This window comes from Pseudophryne corroboree, chromosome 1 (assembly GCF_028390025.1).
Source record: "Pseudophryne corroboree isolate aPseCor3 chromosome 1, aPseCor3.hap2, whole genome shotgun sequence".
In the NCBI taxonomy this organism is placed as follows: domain Eukaryota; kingdom Metazoa; phylum Chordata; class Amphibia; order Anura; family Myobatrachidae; genus Pseudophryne; species Pseudophryne corroboree.
This window is the reverse complement of record NC_086444.1, coordinates 173,662,445-173,684,610: the sequence shown is the minus strand read 5'-3', so window position 1 is coordinate 173,684,610 and position 22,166 is coordinate 173,662,445. Positions and strand designations below refer to the sequence as shown.

At 48.5% G+C, this 22,166-nt stretch overlaps 1 protein-coding gene across 3 annotated transcripts in view; it reads right to left on the bottom strand.

The window, feature by feature from the left end:
- ZFYVE16 (zinc finger FYVE-type containing 16) overlaps positions 1-22,166 on the bottom strand; it is a 200,088-nt gene that overhangs the window by 113,203 nt on the left and 64,719 nt on the right. For all 3 annotated transcript variants that reach the window (XM_063963906.1, XM_063963908.1, XM_063963907.1), the window contains 4 exons: positions 20,926-21,077; positions 20,056-20,299; positions 12,648-12,770; positions 11,917-12,072 (listed from right to left, as the gene is read on the bottom strand). In XM_063963906.1, the coding sequence (XP_063819976.1) occupies positions 11,917-12,072; positions 12,648-12,770; positions 20,056-20,299; positions 20,926-21,077 (675 nt within the window). The remainder of the gene's footprint in view (positions 1-11,916; positions 12,073-12,647; positions 12,771-20,055; positions 20,300-20,925; positions 21,078-22,166) is intronic.

The window sequence follows — 22,166 nt, the reverse complement described above, 5'->3', positions numbered from 1 at the left end:
AGGACGTGGACGCGTCGGACCAGAAGGACAAGGACCCGTCAGACCAGGAGGACGCATCAGGCCAAGAGGACAAGGACCAAGAGGACGAAGACCAATAAGACAAGTTGGGCCAAGAGGATTCGTCGGACCACAAAGACGAGGACCGAGGGACGCATCGGACCGAGATGACAAGCACCAGGGGAACGCATTGGACCACAAAGACGAGGACCGAGGGACGCATCGGACCGAGATGACAAGCACCAGGGGAACGCGTCGGAACAAAAGGACCAGTGACAAGGAACAGAGAACGCAGACTGGGAGGACGGGTCGGGCCAAGAGGACGAGGACGGGTCGGGCCAAGAGGACGAGGACGGGTCGGGCCAAGAGGACGAGGACGGGTCGGGCCAAGAGGACGGGTCGGGCCAAGAGGACGGGTCGGGCCAAGAGGACGGGTCGGGCCAAGAGGACGAGGACGGGTCGGGCCAAGAGGACGAGGACGGGTCAAGAGGACGAGGACGGGTCGGGCCAAGAGGACGAGGACGCATCGGGCCAAGAGGACGAGGACGCATCGGGCCAAGAGGACGAGGACGCATCGGACCAGGAGGACGAGGACGCATCGGACCAGGAGGACGAGGACGCATCGGACCAGGAGGACGAGGACGCATCGGACCAGGAGGACGAGGACGCATCGGACCAGGAGGACGCATCAGGCCAAGAGGACAAGGACCAAGAGGACAAGGACCAAGAGGACAAGGACCAAGAGGACGAAGACCAGTAAGACAAGTCGGGCCAAAAGAACTCGTCGGACCACAAAGACGAGGACCGGGGGACGCGTCGGACCAAGAGGATAAGGACCGAGATGACAAGCACCAGATAACTAGGACCAGGGGAACGCGTCGGATCAAAAGGACCAATGACAAGGAACAGAAAACGCAGACTGGGAGGACGCATTGGACCTAGAGGATTCGGGCCAGGAGGACGAGGACGCTTCGGAACCAGGACGACGAGGACGCTTCGGAACCAGGACGCTTCGGAACCAGGACGTGGACGCGTCGGAACCAGGAGGACGTGGACGCGTCGGAACCAGGAGGACGTGGACGCGTCGGGCCAGGAGGACGTGGACGCGTCGGGCCAGGAGGACGTGGACGCGTCGGGCCAGGAGGACGTGGACGCGTCGGGCCAGGAGGACGTGGACGCGTCGGGCCAGGAGGACGTGGACGCGTCGGGCCAGGAGGACGTGGACGCGTCGGGCCAGGAGGACAAGGACCCGTCAGACCAGGAGGACGCATCAGGCCAAGAGGACAAGGAACAAGAGGATGAAGACCAGTAAGACAAGTTGGGCCAAGAGGACTCGTCGGACCACAAAGACGAGGACCGAGGGACGCATCGGACCGAGATGACAAGCACCAGGGGAACGCGTCGGACCACAAAGACGAGGACCGAGGGACGCATCGGACCGAGATGACAAGCACCAGGGGAACGCGTCGGAACAAAAGGACCAGTGACAAGGAACAGAGAACGCAGACTGGGAGGACGCGTCGGATCTAGAGGAAGAGGACGAGGACGGGTCGGGCCAAGAGGACGGGTCGGGCCAAGAGGACGAGGACGGGTCGGGCCAAGAGGACGAGGACGGGTCGGGCCAAGAGGACGAGGACGGGTCGGGCCAAGAGGACGAGGACGGGTCGGGCCAAGAGGACGAGGACGGGTCGGGCCAAGAGGACGAGGACGGGTCGGGCCAAGAGGACGGGTCGGGCCAAGAGGACGAGGACGGGTCGGGCCAAGAGGACGAGGACCAGTAGGAGGACGCGTCGGTCCAAGAGGACGAGGACCAGGAGGAGGACGCGTCGTCCGGGCCAAGGAGGAGAACGTGTCCAAGACCAAGAGTATGAAGGAAGGACTCGTGGAACAAAGAGTACGAGGACCGGAGGACGACGCGTGGCACCAAGAAGATGGGGACGAGGACCAGGACGACGCGTGGCACCAAGAAGATGAGGACGAGGACCAGGACGACGCGTGGCACCATAAAGATGAGGACGAGGACCAGGAGGAAAATGCGTCTGACCAAGAGGACGAGGACCAGGAGGACAAGGATGCATCAGACCAAGAGGACCAGGAGGAGGATGCGTTGGGCCATAAGGACGAAGACCAGGAGGAGGACGCAACCAAGACCAAGAGGATGAGAACCGGACGGACTCGTGGGACAAAGAGCAGGACGCGTGGGACCGAGAGGACGAGGACCAGGTGGAGGACGCGTGGGACCAAGAGGACGAGGACCAGGAGGAGGACGCGTGGGACCAAGAGGACGAGGACCAGGAGGAGGACGGGTGGAACAGAGAGGACGAGGACCAGGAGGACGACGGGTGGAACAGAGAGGACGACGGGTGGAACAGAGAGGACGAGGACCAGGAGGAGGACGCAGACCAGGAGGACGCAGACCAGGAGGACGCGTGGGACCGAGAGAACGAGGACCAGGAGGACGCATCAGACCAAGAGGACGAGGGCCTGGAGGAGAACGCGTCAGCCCAAGAGGACAAGGACCAGAACGCGTCGGACCAAGAGGATGAGAATGCGTCGGTCCAAGAGGACGAGGACCAGGAGGACGATGCGTGGGACCGAGAGGACGAGGACCAGAAGGAGGACGAGGACCAAGAGGACGATGAGGGAAGACACATCGGACCAAAAGGACCGGGAGGATGAGGACCAGGAAGCAGAGGACCAGGAAGCAGAGGACCAGGAAGCAGAGGACCAGGAAGTAGAGGACCAGGAAGCCAAGGACAGGGAGGACGAGTTGGACCAAGAGGACGAGGGCCTGGAGGAGGACGTGTCGGACCAAGAGAACGAGGACAGAGGACCAGGAGGACGCATCGGGCCAAGAGAACGAGGACCAAGGACCAGGAGGACGTGTCGGAACCGAGAGGACGAGGACCAGGACGACGATGCATCGGGGACCGAGAGGATGGGGCCAGGAGGACGACGCGACGCGGACCAGGACGACGACGCGTTTGGTACCGAGAGGATGCGGACCAGGACGACGATGTGTCGGGGACCGAGAGGACGCGGGCCCGGAGGACGACACGTCGGGGACCGAGAGGACGCGGGCCCGGAGGAGGACGACACATCGGGGACCGAGAGGACGCGGGCCCGGAGGAGGGCGCGTCGGGGACCAAGAGGACGCGGGCCCGGAGGAGGACGCGAGGGGCCGAGAGGACGCGGGCCCGGAGGAGGACGCGAGGGGCCGAGAGGACGCGGGCCCGGAGGAGGACGCGAGGGGCCGAGAGGACGCGGGCCCGGAGGAGGACGCGAGGGGCCGAGAGGACGCGGGCCCGGAGGAGGACGCGAGGGGCCGAGAGGACGCGGGCCCGGAGGAGGACGCGAGGGGCCGAGAGGACGAGGGGCCGAGAGGACGCGGGCCCGGAGGAGGACGCGTGGGACCGAGAGGATGCGGGCCTGGAGGAGGACGCGTGGGACAGAGGACGCAGACCAGGATGAGGAAGCATCGGACCAAGAGAAGGAGGACGCATCGGACCAAGAGGAGGACGCATCAGACCAAGAGGACGAGGGCCTGGAGGAGAACGCGTCAGCCCAAGAGGACAAGTACCAGAACGCGTCAGCCCAAGAGGACAAGGACCAGAACGCGTCAGCCCAAGAGGACAAGGACCAGAACGTGTCGGACCAAGAGGATGAGAATGCGTCGGACCAAGAGGACGATGAGGGAAGACACATTGGACCAAAAGGACCGGGAGGACGCGGACCAGGAGGACGATGCGTCGGGGACCGAGAGGACGCGGACCAGGAGGACGACGCGTCGGGGACCGAGAGGACGCGGACCAGGAGGACGACGCGTCGCGGACCAGGAGGACGACGCGTCGGGGACCGAGAGGACGCGGACCAGGAGGACGACGCGTCGGGGACCGAGAGGACTCGGACCAGGAGGACGCATCGGACCAAGAGGAGGATGCGTCAGACCAAGAGGACCAGGGCCTGGAGAACGCGTCGGGCCCAAGAGGATGAGAATGCGTCGGGCCCAAGAGGACGTGGACCAGGAGGATGAGGATGCGTCAAACCAAGAGTACGAGGACCAGCAGGACGCGTGGAGCCAAGAGGACGAGGACCAGGAGGATGAGAAGGATGTGTCGAACCAAGAGTACGAGGACCAGCAGGACACGTCGTGTTAGGAGGACGAGGTGGACGCGTCGGACCAAGAAGATGTGTCAGACCAGGAGAATTATGCTACTAGGTATATATGTCCACTAGGTTGTGGGAGGCAATTCTACCATGAGGACCTATAGACACTGGATGGGTGCGAGACACTCCTTAGGCGTATTTTTCAAGACAATATTTTAAAAATTTGGTTTTTTTTAAAAATACTTTTAAACTTAAGAAAAATATTTTTGAGTGACTTTTGGCATAAAAATTTGGTTACTTTTGAGAACTAAACATTTATTTTTAATTTCAGGTTTGAAAACTGTTCAAGAACAGACTAAAGCCAACACAAATTTGTCACTTACTAAATCTACTCAGATCAGAACTGAAAATGCAATAAGGAAATCAAGCCAGAATATTGGGGGCGGAGTCTGAGTCGCTCACTGTTGCGACTTTACACTAATTCTAGTATGAGCCCTTAACCTGCGCACAAGTCTGCGGCTGATATGCAAGGCTTGAGAGGCCCACTTTGAGCATTCTGAGGTGCGACTACTGATCACACCATAAATGCTTGCAAGATGCAGATTCTCGGTCACAGTATGACCAATAACGTAAGAGATTAAGCAGAGTTTGCAACCAGTTCAGTGTCATGCATGGGACAGTACCATAAGGCACCCATAAGACAGACCATCTCGGTGTGCCTGAACAGCCACCTTCCAAACACCACCCAGTAACTCTCAGAATATTTCCAATACATTTCCTATACTGTGGGGGAGAGTTAATTATTTCTTATGCTCCAGCCATTTGTTCTGCCGTTCGTGCGCAATCACCGCCATTTTTGCTTGCAGCCTCCCGAGGTGGCGAGCAGAAATGTGCAAAAAAAAGTTTTGACTTTTTGCATTGTGGGCACTACAAGCCGAGCTTTACTACTCACGGAGCGATAATCTAAGCAATCTGACTAGATTGCTTAGATTTAAAGCATGATCGCTCCGTGTGTACCCCCTACAGCGATAGCAATGAGCAGCCCAGCGTATCGCTATCGCTGCTGCTAGATTGGCCAGTCTAGCAGGTCGCTCACTTCACTCAATGGGTGAAATGAGCACGCAGCACGCACGGCACCCCCCCCCACCCCCATCCGGTTCGCTCAGCACACATCTCTCCCACATCGGCCCGTGAATACAGGCCTTTAGTTGCATTGCACTTATAAAACCGATGCATTTGGTTGCTAAAAAAGTAATTGGCATACTATCCGGAGCAACACCTGAACAGCTCTGATGGGCACCCATTATATTGGGCACACCAAACAAATATGAATCGCTCCAAGTGTCTCAATCGCAACTGCGCCTCACCGTCAGAGCATGCACTGTGCGACTTTTTAGCCAATATATAGTCATTGCGTATGACTCAGATTCAGGCCCTTTGTGTATTACGTTTATTAAGTGTATGCATAGCCCACATAAGGAGGAGGATAGAAAGTTTTCATTGCTGTCGTAGCTTTCAAGTTAACACATAAGGTAAATACATTACATAAAATGTCATCCAATGACAGAGGAAGTCGTGTGATTCATGCAACTAGGAACTCTTTAAATTTATAAGCAGCTCAAAATGTCACTGTGTGTACTTATAATACAGATAATTATCCTAGTGTATTAGGTATTATGTGAGCGGATTATTAGAGAAAAGTTAGTAGTGATGAGCGGGTTCGGTTTCTCGGAAACCGAACCCCCCCGAACTTCACCCTTTTTACACGGGTCCGAGCCATACTCAGATTCTCCCGTATGGCTCGGTTAACCCGAGCGCGCCCTAACGTCATCATCCCGCTGTCGGATTCTCGCGAGATTCGGATTCTATATAAGCAGCCGCGCGTCGCCGCCATTTTCACTCGTGCATTGGAAATGTTAGGAAGAGGACGTGGCTGGCGTCCTCTCCGTTATTGTTGAACTTGATTGTGCTTTATTGCTTAATTGTGGGTAGGACTGGGGAGCAGCTGTATAATATAGGAGTACAGTGCAGAGTTTTGCTGATCAGTGACCACCAGTTTTATCCGTTCTCTGCCTGAAAAAAACGCTCCATTTCTGTGCTCAGTGTGCTGCATATATCTGTACTCACACTGCTTAATTGTGGGGACTGGGGAGCAGCTGTATTATATAGCAGGAGTACAGTGCAGAGTTTTGCTGACAGTGACCACCAGTATACGTTGTCTGCCTAAAAAACACTCCATATCTGTGCTCAGTGTGCTGCTTTATTGTGGGGACTGGGGACCACCAGTATAATATTATATAGGAGGAGTACAGTGCAGAGTTTTGCTGACCAGTGACCACCAGTATATAATATATAGCATTACGGTACAGTAGGCCACTGCTGTACCTACCTATGTGTCGTCAAGTATACTATCCATCTAGATTCTATACCTGTGGTGCATTTCAGTTGTGCAGTTTGCTGACACAGTGACCACCAGTATATATAGCAGTACGGTACGGAAGGCCACTGCTGTACCTACCTCTGTGTTGTCAAGTATACTATCCATCTAGATTCTATACCTGTGGTGCATTTCAGTTGTGCAGTTTGCTGACACAGTGACCACCAGTATATATAGCAGTACGGTACGATAGGCCACTGCTGTACCTACCTCTGTGTCGTCATTAAGTATACTATCCATCTACATTCTATACCTGTGGTGCATTTTAGTTTTGCAGTTTGCGGACACAGTGACCACCAGTATATATAGCAGTACGGTCCGGAAGGCCGCTGCTGTACCTACCTCTGTGTCGTCATTAAGTATACTATCCATCTACATTCAATACCTGTGGTGCATTTTAGTTTTGCAGTTTGCTGACACAGTGACCACCAGTATACTATATATAGCAGTACGGTACGGAAGGCCACTGCTGTACCTACCTCTGTGTCGTCATTAAGTATACTATCCATCTACATTCTATACCTGTGGTGGATTTTAGTTTTGCAGTTTGCTGACACAGTGACCACCAGTATACTATATATAGCAGTATGGTACGGAAGGCCACTGCTGTACCTACCTCTGTGTCGTCATTAAGTAAACTATCCATCTACATTCTATACCTGTGGTGCATTTTAGTTTTGCAGTTAGCTGACACAGTGACCACCAGTATATATAGCAGTACGGTACAGAAAGCCACTGCTGTACCTACCTCTGTGTTGTCATTAAGTATACTATCCATCTACATTCTATACCTGTGGAGCATTTTAGTTTTGCAGTTTGCTGACACAGTGACCACCAGTATACTATATATAGCAGTACGGTACGGAAGGCCACTGCTGTACCTACCTCTGTGTCGTCATGAAGTATACTATCCATCTACATTCTATACCTGTGGTGCATTTTAGGTTTGCAGTTTGCTGACACAGTGACCACCAGTATACTATATATAGCAGTATGGTACGGAAGGCCACTGCTGTACCTACCTCTGTGTCGTCATTAAGTAAACTATCCATCTACATTCTATACCTGTGGTGCATTTTAGTTGTGCGCAGTATATATAGTAGTAGGCCATTGCTATTGATACTGGCATATAATTCCACACATTAAAAAATGGAGAACAAAAATGTGGAGGTTAAAATAGGGAAAGATCAAGATCCACTTCCACCTCGTGCTGAAGCTGCTGCCACTAGTCATGGCCGAGACGATGAAATGCCATCAACGTCGTCTGCCAAGGCCGATGCCCAATGTCATAGTAGAGAGCATGTAAAATCCAAAAAACAAAAGTTCAGTAAAATGACCCAAAAATCAAAATTGAAAGCGTCCGATGAGAAGCGTAAACTTGCCAATATGCCATTTACGACACGGAGTGGCAAGGAATGGCTGAGGCCCTGGCCTATGTTCATGGCTAGTGATTCAGATTCACATGAGGATGGAAGCACTCATCCTCTCGCTAGAAAAATGAAAAGACTTAAGCTGGCAAAAGCACAGCAAAGAACTGTGCGTTCTTCTAAATCACAGGTTCTCAAACTCGGTCCTCAGGACCCCACACAGTGCATGTTTTGCAGGTCTCCTCACAGAATCACAAGTGAAATAATTAGCTCCACCTGTGGACTTTTAAAAATGTGTCAGTGAGTAATTAATACACCTGTACACCTGCTGGGTTACCTGCAAAACATGCACTGTGTGGGGTCCTGAGGACCAAGTTTGAGAACCACTGTTCTAAATCATAAATCTCCAAGGAGAGTCCAATTGTGTCGGTTGCGATGCCTGACCTTCCCAACACTGGACGGGAAGAGCTTGCGCCTTCCACCATTTGCACGCCCCCTGCAAGTGCTGGAAGGAGCACCCACAGTCCAGTTCCTGATAGTCAAATTGAAGATGTCACTGTTGAAGTACACCAGGATGAGGATATGGGTGTTGCTGGCGCTGGGGAGGAAATTGACAAGGAGGATTCTGATGGTGAGGTGGTTTGTTTAAGTCAGGCACCCGGGGAGACACCTGTTGTCCGTGGGACTAATATGGCCATTGACATGCCTGGTCAAAATACAAAAAAAAAATCAGCTCTTCGGTGTGGAATTATTTCAACACAAATGCGGACAACAGGTGTCAAGCCGTGTGTGTGTTGCCTTTGTCAAGCTGTAATAAGTAGGGGTAAGGACGTTAACCACCTCGGAACATCCTCCCTTATACGTCACCTGCAGCGCATTCATCATAAGTCAGTGACAAGTTCAAAAACTTTGGGCGACAGCGGAAGCAGTCCACTGACCACTAAATCCCTTCCTCTTGAAACCAAGCTCCTGCAAACCACACCACCAACTCCCTCAGTGTCAATTTCCTCCTTACCCAGGGAAGCCAATAGTCCTGCAGGCCATGTCACTGGCAAGTCTGACGAGTCCTCTCCTGCCTGGGATTCCTCCGATGCATCCTTGAGTGTAACGCCTACTGCTGCTGGCGCTGCTGTTGTTGCTGCTGGGAGTCGATCGTCATCCCAGAGGGGAAGTCGGAAGACCACTTGTACTACTTCCAGTAAGCAATTGACTGTCCAACAGTCCTTTGCGAGGAAGATGAAATATCACAGCAGTCATCCTGCTGCAAAGCAGATAACTCAGGCCTTGGCAGCCTGGGCGGTAAGAAACGTGGTTCCGGTATCCACCGTTAATTCAGAGGCAACTAGAGACTTGATTGAGGTACTGTGTCCCCGGTACCAAATACCATCTAGGTTCCATTTCTCTAGGCAGGCGATACCGAAAATGTACACAGACGTCAGAAAAAGAGTCACCAGTGTCCTAAAAAATGCAGTTGTACCCAATGTCCACTTAACCACGGACATGTGGACAAGTGGAGCAGGGCAGACTCAGGACTATATGACTGTGACAGCCCACTGGGTAGATGTATTGCCTCCCGCAGCAAGAACAGCAACGGCGGCACCAGTAGCAGCATCTCGCAAACGCCAACTCGTTCCTAGGCAGGCTACGCTTTGTATCACCGCTTTCCAGAAGAGGCACACAGCTGACAACCTCTTACGGAAACTGAGGAAGATCATCGCAGAATGGCTTACCCCAATTGGACTCTCCTGGGGATTTGTGACATCGGACAACGCCAGCAATATTGTGCGTGCATTACATCTGGGCAAATTCCAGCACGACCCATGTTTTGCACATACCTTGAATTTGGTGGTGCAGAATTATTTAAAAAACGACAGGGGCGTGCAAGAGATGCTGTCGGTGGCCCGAAGAATTGCGGGCCACTTTCGGCATTCAGGCACCGCGTACAGAAGACTGGAGCACCACCAAACATTTCTGAACCTGCCCTGCCATCATCTGAAGCAAGAGGTGGTAACGAGGTGGAATTCAACCCTCTATATGCTTCAGAGGATGGAGGAGCAGCAAAAGGCCATTCAAGCCTATACATCTGGCCACGATATAGGCAAAGGAGGGGGAATGCACCTGACTCAAGCGCAGTGGAGAATGATTTCAACTTTGTGCAAGGTTCTGCAACCCTTTGAACTTGCCACACGTGAAGTCAGTTCAGACACTGCCAGCCTGAGTCAGGTCATTCCCCTCATCAGGCTTTTGCAGGAGAAGCTGGAGACATTGAAGGAGGAGCTAAAACAGAGCGATTCTGCTAGGCATGTGGGACTTGTGGATGGAGCCCTTAATTCGCTTAACCAGGATTCACGGGTGGTCAATCTGTTGAAATCAGAGCACTACATTTTGGCCACCGTGCTCGATCCTAGATTTAAAACCTACGTTGTCTCTCTCTTTCCGGCAGACACAAGTCTGCAGAGGTTCAAAGACCTGTTGGTGAGAAAATTGCAAGTCAAGCGGAACGTGACCCGTCAACATCTCCTCCTTCACATTCTCCCGCAACTGGGGGTGCGAGGAAAAGGCTAAGAATTCCGAGCCCACACGCTGGCGGTGATGCAGGGCAGTCTGGAGCGAGTGCTGACATCTGGTCCGGACTGAAGGACCTGCCAACGATTACTGACATGTCGTCTACTGTCACTGCATATGATTCTCTCACCATTGAAAGAATGGTGGAGGATTATATGAGTGACCGCATCCAAGTAGGCACGTCAGACAGTCCGTACGTATACTGGCAGGAAAAAGAGGCAATTTGGAGGCCCTTGCACAAACTGGCTTTATTCTACCTAAGTTGCCCTCCCTCCAGTGTGTACTCCGAAAGAGAGTTTAGTGCAGCCGCTCACCTTGTCAGCAATCGGCATACAAGGTTACTTCCAGAAAATGTGGAGAAGATGATGTTCATCAAAATGAATTATAATCAATTCCTCCGTGGAGACATTCACCAGCAATTGCCTCCAGAAAGTACACAGGGATCTGAGATGGTGGATTCCAGTGAGGACGAATTAATAATCTGTGAGGAGGGTGATGTACACAGTGAAAGGGGTGAGGAATCGGAGGATGATGATGAGGAGGACATCTTACCTCTGTAGAGCCAGTTTGTGCAAGGAGAGATTGATTGCTTCTTTTTTGGTGGGGGCCCAAACCAACCAGTCATTTCAGTCACAGTCGTGTGGCAGACCCTGTCGCTGAAATTATGGGTTCGTTAAAGTGTGCATGTCCTGTTTATACAACATAAGGGTGGGTGGGAGGGCCCAAGGACAATTCCATCTTGCACCTCTTTTTTCTTTCATTTTTCTTTGCATCATGTGCTGTTTGGGGACAATTTTTTTGAAGTGCCATCCTGTCTGACACTGCAGTGCCACTCCTAGATGGGCCAGGTGTTTGTGTCGGCCACTTGTGTCGCTTAACTTAGTCACACAGCGACCTTGGTGCGCCTCTTTTTTTCTTTGCATCATGTGCTGTTTGGGGACTATTTTTTTGAAGTGCCATCCTGCCTGACACTGCAGTGCCACTCCTAGATGGGCCAGGTGTTTGTGTCGGCCACTTGTGTCGCTTAGCTTAGCCATCCAGCGACCTCGGTGCAAACTTTAGGACTAAAAATAATATTGTGAGGTGTGAGGTGTTCAGAATAGACTGGAAATGAGTGGAAATTATGGTTATTGAGGTTAATAATACTATGGGAGCAAAATGACCCACAAATTCTAAGATTTAAGCTGTTTTTTAGGGTTTTTTGAAAAAAAACACCCGAATCCAAAACACACCCAAATCAGACAAAAAAATATCGGTGAGGTTTTGCCAAAACACGTCCGAATCCAAAACACGGCCGCGGAACCGAATCCAAAACCAAAACACAAAACCCGAAAAATGTCCGGTGCACATCACTAAAAGTTAGGAGAGTGTAAAATATTAACTTTTCATCATATGCTGTAACAACAAACCTAGACGTGGGCATGTAAGACAATGTAAGCATACCTTTGTGTGCATCCTTGTAAATGCTCATCATAAGTTTAAATATATCCTTTGGAACAGTGTCTTCGTTTGGCAAACACGTCAGAAGAACTACAATTTCAGCCTGGCCTAAGCCATGTAATCCATTAGATGCGAAGAACCAGCATTTTTCGGAAGCATCTAACAAATAACAAATATAAGTGGACTCATGTTTAATGAATTTGTCCTTCAGAACTGTTACAGACATGTAACAAGTGGATAATACAATATACAGGTTGAGTCTCCCTTATCCAAAATGCTCGGGACCAGCGGTATTTTGGATATGGGATTTTTCCGTATTTCGGAATAATTGCATACCATAATGAGATATCATGGTGATGGGACCTAAATCTAAGCACAGCATGCATTTATGTTTCATATACACCTTATACACACAGCCTGAAGGTCATTTTAGCCAATATTTTTTATAACTTTGTGCTTTAAACAAAGTGTGTGTACATTCACACAACTCATTTATGTTTCATATACACCTTATACACACAGCCTGAAGGTCATTTAATACAATATTTTTAATAACTTTGTGTATTAAACAAAGTTTGTGTACATTGAGCCATCAGAAAACAAAGGTTTCACTATCTCACTCTCACTCAAAAAAGTCCGTATTTCGGAATATTCCGTATTTCGGAATATTTGGATATGGGATACTCAACCTGTACTAATATACAGAGCTCATAATTCTTTATTTTCTTACTTACAAGTTATCATCTTGACATTGACAAGTAGGTTTGCATTTAAGATGAATGTTAATGGGTTAGGTCCACCTTCCTCTAACAGCAACATGACCCCTGCATGCGTAGGACTGTTTTCCACCACAGCATCTGCAACACAAGATGATCTTAGTCTGGACACGGATAATAAACAGAGACAGACAATCCACAAATAGGGCACATTTAAAGGCTATAGCAAGCAGCACTTTTTCTAAAAAATATTTAAATTGTCAAAACTGAACGGGGACTGATGTGAACAAAGCTCTTATTTGTAAATTATTGAATACTTTTTGTTGAGAACAACGTGAAATGAAACATAGATATAGTGTTCTAGCGTTATATACCAACAGAGGGCAGAAATAGCTCCTCTTACTTACAACTGAAAATAGGATTTTATATACCAAACGGCAAATTCTTTTCTCGTAGTCCGTAGAGGATGCTGGGGTTCTATTCAGTACCATGGGGTATAGACAGATCCACTAGGAGCCATTGCCACTTTTAAGAGTTTAATAGTGTGGGCTGGCTCCTCCCTCTATGACCCTCCTACCAGACTCAGTTTAGAAACTGTGCCTGAGGAGACGGACATACTTCGAGAGAAGGAAATACACAGATAGTGGCGAGATTCACACCAGCTCTCACACACACACACACACACAAAAAAGGAAAGCCAAGCTAACCAACTTAAAACGATTCAGCAACGACTGAACCAACAATACTTAACCAAGTTACAATGCAGGAATACGAAGCACTGGGCGGGCGCCCAGCATCCTCTACGGACTATGAGAAAAGGATTTACCGGTAGGTATATAAAATCCTATTTACGTCCCAGAGGATGATGGGGTTTCATTTAGTACCATGGGGATGTACCAAAGTTCCCAGTACGGGAGGGAGAGTGCTGAGGTTCCTGCAGAACAGATTGACCAAACTTAAGGTCCTCAGCGGCCAAAGTATCGAACTTGTAGAACTTAGCAAATGTGTTCGACCCTAACCAAGTAGCTGCTCGGCAAAGCTGTAAAGCCAAAGTTGCAGCCGCCCAGGAAGAACCCACCTTACGAGTAGAGTGGGCCTGAACAGATCTTGGAATCTGCAATCCTGCCACAGAATAAACATGTTGGATAGTAAGCCTGATCTAGCGAGAAATTGTCTGCTTAGAAGCAGGACACCCAATCTTGTTGGGAACATAAAGGACAAATAGTGCATCCGACTTCCTGTGACGAGAAGTTCTCTTCACATATATCTTCAAAACCCTCACAACATCCAAGGACTTTGATGTAATTGAGGAGTCAGTAGCCACTGGCACAACAATAGATTGGTTGATATGAAAAGCCGACACACCCTTTGGAAAAAATTGCTGGCGCGTTCTGAGCTCAGCTCTATCCTCATGGAAAATCAAGTAGGGGCTCATGTACGACAATGCCAATTCTGACACACGTCTTGCAGATGCCAATGCCAACAGTGTGACCGCCTTCCAAGTAAGAAACTTTACGTCTACCTCGTGTAAAGGTATGAACCAATCCGATTGCAGGAACTGCAGCAGCACATTTAGATCCCAAGGTGCCGTAGGAGGCACAAAGAGTGGTTGGATGTGCAGAACGCCTTTCAAGAATGTCTGAACCTCAGGGAGAGTAGCCAATTGTTTCTGGAAGAAAATGGACAAGGTCAAAATCTGGACCTTTATGGAGCCCAAGCGTAGGCCCACATCCACACCTGCTTGCAGAAAGAGGAGAAACCGTCCTAGTTGAAACTCCACCGCAGGAAACTTCTTGGATTCCCACCAAGACACATACTTTTTCCAGATTCTATGGTAATGCTTAGACGTTACACCCTTCCTAGATTGAATCAGAGTAGGAATGACTTTGTTCGGAATGCCTTTCCGAGCTAAGATCTGGCGTTCAACCTCCATGCCGTCAAACGTAGCCGTGGTAAGTCTTGATAGGGGAACGGCCCCTGTTGTAGAGGCCTCGGATCCTCCAGCAGTAATTCCAGAAGATCTGTGTACCAAGCTCTTCTAGGCTAGTCCGGAGCAATGAGGATCGCCTGAACTCTTGTTCTTTTTATTAGTTTGAGAATCCTTGGGATGAATGGAAGTGGAGGGAACACATACAGTACACTGACTGGAACACCCACGGAGTTACCAGGGTGTCCACTGCCACTGCTTGTGGATCCTTTGACCTGGAACAGTACCTCCGAAGCTTCTTGTTGAGGCAAGAGGCCATCAAGTCTGAGGTACACCCCATCGGCTGGTTACCTCTGCAAATACCTCTGGGTGGAGGCCCAATTCTCCTGGATGGAGATCGTGTCTGCTGAGGTAGTCCACTTCCCAGTTATCCACTCCCGGAATGAAGATCGCTGACAACGCCACTGCATGGTTTTCTGCCCAGAGGAGGAATCATGTTGCCTCTGACATTGCAGCTCTGCTCTTCGTTCCGCCCTGCCTGTTTATGTAGGACACCGCTGTGACGTTGTCTGACTGAACCTGAATGGCTTGATCTTGCAGAAGATGTGCTGCTTGTATATGGCCCTCAGTTGCAGAACGTTTATTGGAAGGAGAGATTCCTGACTTGACCACCTTCCTTGGAAGTTTTCCCCCTGGGTGACTGCTTCCCAACCACTGAGACTCGCATCCGTGGTTAGAAGAATCCAATTCTGAATCCCGAAACTGCGTCCCTCGAGCAGGTGAGAAGTTTGGAGCCACCAGAGGAGGAGTGAAATTCTGGCTTTTGGCGACAGGCGTATACTCTGGTGCATGTGGAGATGTGATTCCGACCATTTTTCCAGAAGATCCAGTTGGAAAAAACGTGCATGGAATCTTCCGTACTGTATAGCCTCGTAGGAGGCTACCATCTTCCCCAGAAGGCGAATGCACTGATGAACCGATACCCGGGCTGGCCTTAGGACATCCCGGACCATTGATTGGATCACAAACGCTTTCGCCACCGGTAGAAGCACCCTCTGCATTTCTGTGTCAAGAATCATCCCCAGAAAGGGCAGTCTCTTTGTCGGCTCCAAATGTGACTTTGGAAGGTTCACAATCCACCCGTGATCCCGAAGTAGTTGAGTTGAGAGAGCTATACTCTGCAACAGTCTCTCCCTGGAAGATGCGTTTATCAGGAGATCGTCCAGATATAGAATTATGTTCACTCCCTGCTTGCGGAGGAACATTATCTCCTCCATGACCTTGTTGAACACACTTGGCGCTGTGGAGAGGCCAAATGGTAATGTCTGGAACTGATCGTGACAGTCCAGTAGTGCAAATCGTAGGTAAGCCTGATGAGCTGGCCAGATCGGAATGTGAAGGTACGCATCCTTGATATCCAGGGATACCAGGAATTCCCCCCTACTCCAAACCCGAGATCACAGCTCTCAGCTACTCCATCTTGGATTTGAATACCTTTAAGTAGGGGTTCAATGACTTTAGGTTCAATATTGGTCTTACCGAACAGACAAGGTTTCGGAACCACAAACAGGTTGGAGTAATAACCCTTGTGTGTTAGGTGAGGTGGAACCGGAACAATGACATTCGTTCGTACCATCTTTTGAATGGCTTCCTTAGGATAGTACTTCTGTCAGCAAAACTGGTAAGCCTGATTTGAAGAATCTGTGAGGTGGGAGTGCCTGAACTCCAGTCTGTGCCCCTGGGCAACAATATCTGTTACCCAGGGGTCTAGGCACGAGGACGCCCAGACGTGACTGAAATCTTTTAATCTCGCTCCCACCTGACCGATCTCCAGGCTGGGAGGTCCACCGTCATGCTGAAGATTTTGAGGAAGCAGAACTTGGTTTCTGTTCCTGGGAACCTGTTGGTGCAGGTTTCCTGGATTTCCCCCAACATCCTTTAAAGGTGGTGGAGGGGCCTTTGGATTTTTTTTTATTTTGTGGTCCGAAAGGACTGCAGTGAAGGAGTAGGATTAGGTTTCCGAACCGGTGGGGCTGCGGAGGGAAGAAAGGTCGACTTACCCGCAGTTGCCGTGGATATCCACACATCCAGTGCTTCCCCAAACAGGGCCTGACCAGTGAAGGGAAGGTTCTCCACACATGTTGCTGAGCCTTCTAGGAGAGCAGCCTGTCAGAGCTGCACTCCAACCCTTCTGCCGCCATACCCGACGGCAACCTGCTAACCCGGGACGCTGGCTCTGTACTCACCCCTCTTCTATCTTCTGGCTCTGTTAGGGGGTGGCAGCCGGGCTGCGGGAGTGAGCGGGCGCCTCGTGGGCTTGCGATCATCACCCTCAGGAGCTCGGTGTCCTGTCAGCGGAGTAGAGAACCATTAACACTCCATTAAGTTGGTTCCTACTCCCCTCTAAGTACCACAAAGCAGGGAGGCTGTTGCCAGCAACCTCCCTGTAAAACAACAAACTAACTTTAATTAAAAAAATAAAACTAAGAAAACTCCTAGGAACTCCCCTAGCTGTGACCGGCTCCACCGGGTACATTTTCTAAACTGAGTCTGGTAGGAGGGGCATAGAGGGAGGAGCCAGCCCACACTATTAAACTCTTAAAGTGCCAGTGGCTCCTAGTGGACCCATCTATACCCCATGGTACTAAATGTAACCCCAGCATCCTCTAGGACGTAAGAGAAAAATATGCTTAATCAATTAAAATATTTTATTTAAAAAAAAAGATATTTTATCTAGAGGGTGTTTTGCACCCCCCTTTTCATAGGCCCCATTATAAAACAACCACCAACCCACCATTGGCAATAGACCCTCTAATGGTCTTAAAATCTAATAGTACCACCCACACACTTCGTAAAAAACAAACATGTTTTAAAAAACATCCCCCCGATTGGACCAACATATTGCTATGCAGGTACATGCAGTCGCTAGCTAGGTCTTCTGATGCATCCCTTGCCGCTCAGTCACACCCCTTCCCGGTTGCCTGGCTGCGTATCCAGCTTAACTTATACTGTACATCATACAGAGGTTTGAGACAGAAACTCCAAACTGGGAGGAAGCTACAGTAAACCTTAACCAGTCATTAGTTTGGTGCACAGTGATGGGTGAGGTACGTGTGTGCGCCATCTACAATGGTATTCATGATAAAATCAGGCAGAAAAAGAAAGATATTCTAGACAGAATTTCAACAGGGTGAACATAATGACATAACAGGTAATGTACTTGTGCAGCCTGTGGTAAAGTTGGAAGGCAATGAGACAACGGTTAAAAAAAGCCTTCACATTAATACATGGATGCAGAAAAATCCCTAGTACAGGTTGAGTCTCCCTTATCCAAAATGCTTGGGACCAGAAGTATTTTGGATATCTGATTTTTCCGTATTTTGGAATAATTGCATACCATAAGGAGATAACATGGCGATGGGACCCAAGTCTAAGCACAGAATGCATTTATGTTTCATATACACCTTATACACACAGCCTGAAGGTAATTTTAGCTAACATTTTGAATAACTGCATTAAACAAAGTTTGTGTACATACACACAATTCATTTATGTTTCATAAACACTTTATACACAAAGCCTGAAGGTAATTTAATACAGTATTTTTAATAACTTTGTGCATTAAACAAAGTTTGTGTACATTGAGCCATCAGAAAATCTCACTCAAAAAATCCCGTATTTCGGAATATTTGTATATGGGATACTCAACCTGTAATACACAACATTTTTTATTTAGCAATCCTGATCTCTAGTGAACCAAGGCCTGGTGCCACTAGCATACTGCTGGTTGCAATCATGGTGGGGAACCCCACACTGCAAGTATCACCTATATGGTTCCACTGCTGCATCCATATGGTTAAAGTCTAGAGCTGTTTTGAATGGGTGTAGATTATTAGATCTATACTAAAAATGCCTACAGTCAATAAGTCGTCCACTGATGGTAGACATGCATGAGGTCAACAGGGTGAAAAGGTCAACATGAAAATGGTCAGGTTTTTTTGTTTGAGTTTTGAGTTTTGTCACTTTTCAGCCACAGAAAAAGCACCTTTCGAACTAATGCATGTCTACCATTAGTTGTCGACCGATTGACAGTAAACCTTTTTAATGTAGGCCTATATACCAGATACCGGTTGGAACCCCACGTCGCATTTAATCTGAGATTACACGTGGAAGCAATATTTTTAAGTAACAACTGCAAGAGACAGACTATCCGACACACTGGGTCTAATTCAGACCCTGTCGCCATTGTACAAAAATCGATTGGTAGCGATTGTTACTCATCTACGTACGCCGGTATGCACATGTGCAATGTTCTAAACTGCGTTCTCTACGGAGGGGTGAGGGAACTGGGCGTCGAGACCACATTTTGTGGGTGTTGACGCTCCATTTAAGGGGCGCAGTCCGGACAACACAGGCAGCCGCTGCGACCAAAAACATGGTGGGTAGCTGCCTGCCTTCGCATGTCAGAGATTTTGATTGCAGATGTGCGTTTTTTTGGCAAATCTATGATCAGCTCTGAATTGTATAGAGCCTACGTCAAGAACATTGAATCGGTCAGGCAAGTGTTCCATTTGACGCTAAAGTTTGGACAGTTTTAGGATAGTCCCGGTACAAGGAGGGAACTACATATGCCCCGTGTAAAACAGGCAACAATGCAGCAATTTCCGTTGTGTTAAAAGTATCCATTACAATTTTACCAACAAACACAGCGATTAAATCGCAAACTGCAATAAGAGATTGTGGAAAAAAAACCCTGTGTGTGAATCTTGTTTTACAAAAGTCTTAAATACTCAAACTATTAGTTAGGGCAATAAGTCATTACAGGTGTGCAGTGAGGCACAGTAACACTATTCCGCCATATGAAGCATAACTATATGCAAAAAGCAGAGGGTGAGGAAACTGGATAGTAAATACACATACACACACACACTTTTATAAAAAAAATATTTGCAGAATACCCCTCAAAAAAGCTCAAATTTCAGGGGGTACCTGCAAATATTTGTTGCCACCATGTACAGGGGAACGATTCCCTGTTTTCAATGTAAAAAAAAAAAAAAGCAGCCCTTCTATAGGCTTCGTTTGCTAATGCCATCTTAAGTTGGCATTATCCTTTATAGCCTATGGGCTACATCTTGCAAAATTAACCAGGAAAGGGATCTGTAGGAACCTGCATGCGCAGTAGCATGGCCATCTGCCGAACCGGAAGTAATGTAATTACTTTACTTCTTACTGGTCGCCGGGACAGGCACCATGTCCCACTGTCTAAGAATGGTACTGCTGCATTATGGAGATGCCACAAGTTTTCATACATATGCCCCATATTCACACAGACCAGTCTATGGCGTTTTAGCTACATCAGAATAGGACAACAGGTCAGGTCCATGTAACCCTCTTAGGAGCAGCTTTCCTAAAACTATCAACCCTTTCTGTAATGTTACACAAAGCATACACCAGACCTACACAATCTTTACAAAACGTGGTAAAATGTTTAACAATTACCTCCACTTTCTCCAGTTGTCATTAACAGAGGAGGCAGACCCTCATCATCTGGAATAAGACTCTGTTCTCGGCTCACACATTTGTCAACCCCACACAGCATTTTATAGTCGGATGCAGAGGACACTTTGAATGCACTAGGTGTTTCTTCAGCGGAAGCTGCCGGCACACTTGACACTTCAAGAGACGTTTCCAACTTTTCTGGTGCCTCAGATTGCTTTGTATTATCTTGATAATGCCCAGCAGCCTGCAGGAAGAAACTCAATGTTTACTAATGAGAAACGGAGATAGCTGGCAGATCAAAAGCCAACTATCTTCCACTTTGTAGTAAATGCAAAAATTGTGTCTCAGTTATGCAAGTAAGCAAATGGTGGGGGCAGTAAATAAATAAAAATTGAACGGTTTACATGACTACCAGGCTGCATGTACTAATCTTAGCCGGGTGGTCTACAGGTTGCTGGCTGCCGGGCTCCCGGCGACCACCATAGCGGCGCCGGAATCCCGACTGCCGGCATACCGACATTTTTTTCTCCCTCTTGGGGGTCCACGACCCTCCTGGAGGGAGAATAGATAGCGTAGCGCGCCACTGTGCCCGCAAGGGGATCATTTGCGCTCGCCCAGCTGTCGGTATGCCGGCCGTCGGTATTCCGGCACCGGTATGCTGGTCGCCAGGACACCGACCGCCGGCAAACCATACTATACCCATCTTAGCCAACTGAGAATATCCTAGCAAACAGAAAAATATGCTACAGTAGAGATGAGTAACAAAAATATATATTTGAAAAATCAAAATCTAAGTAAATCACACGTAGAAAAAAAAAACCTCACAAATTACATATTTTTATTATTATTATTATTATTTTTGTCTCTCACCATGGCAGAATGTGGTGTTATTGGAGTAACTGGGCTGGAGTCCTGGGAAATTTTCTTGCCGACTGCTGCAAGTTTGCTTGTGTCAGCGACTTCTCCATTGGGTAATAAGCCATCAGCAAACCACACTCTCTTTTGTTCTTTTGGATTGATCCCTTAAAATATTAAAAAGAATAAGATTTACTCATGAGAGAATCTTGCATAGAAAGTTTGCGATATACCGCCACAGAACACCAATACAGACAAGGAAATATACAGACAAGGAAATAATGATAGTGCATAATTACTAATAAAGGCGACATACACAAGTACAATCTATTAAAGTCGATGCTTCACTAATACTCCAAGGCTACAGATTTCATTTGGCAGCACATGGACAGATAGCCAGGGAAGTACACAACTAATGCAGGGCTGTCTTAACAGCACTGTAGCCCTGGGCAAAGCAATGTACTGGGGCACCTATACACACACATTTACAGGAATAAATGGAAAAATAAAAATCAGAAATTACCCCTACTGTGGTTTCTTCACATGCTTCCACTCAGTGACTGGCTGTCAGAAACTTGATTGGTGGATAGCTCCAGCCATCCACCAATCCGCATGCTGACAATCATTTACAGTCTAACTGCAGGGTAGGAGGCAGAAAGAAAATGCTACCTGGATGATCCGATTGTGTGTGGGGGTGGGAGGCTACCCCTGCTTGAAGGCCCCTAGAATCGTGGGGTCCTGGGCAGCTGCCCAGTGTGCCTATATGTTAAGATGGCCCTGGACTAATGCTCTGCTCCCTGGATTCAGAGTGCTGCATTCAACAGCACTCTTTCCTCAAGAGGATGTTAGAAAAATGAGTATGCAAAGGACATCCATTGCTTCATATCCATGAATATCAAGGTAAAATGAACCAAATAATTTTTTGGATCAACTTTTGAACCAGATTACTTCTATATTTAAGTAAATCAAGTTGATCAACAACTTCAAAGAAATTGGGTTACAATGGACCCAACCAAAATGTATTTTTATGCTTACAGATTACAATACAAGATGGTGTAAACAGCCAGCATATTCAGCAGGTGCCCCAAGATCTCAGTCACAATCCAGTAGATAGTGTAAGCAGCTCGGAGCCTTGTATTAAGCAGGTGCCAAAACTCAATTCTAAAACTAAAATATTGTTCAGGACTATAAACAAGAGAGTACTACAAGTACGTACATTCTCCTTTACAGAGTGCGCACAGCTGCAAGCTCCCAAC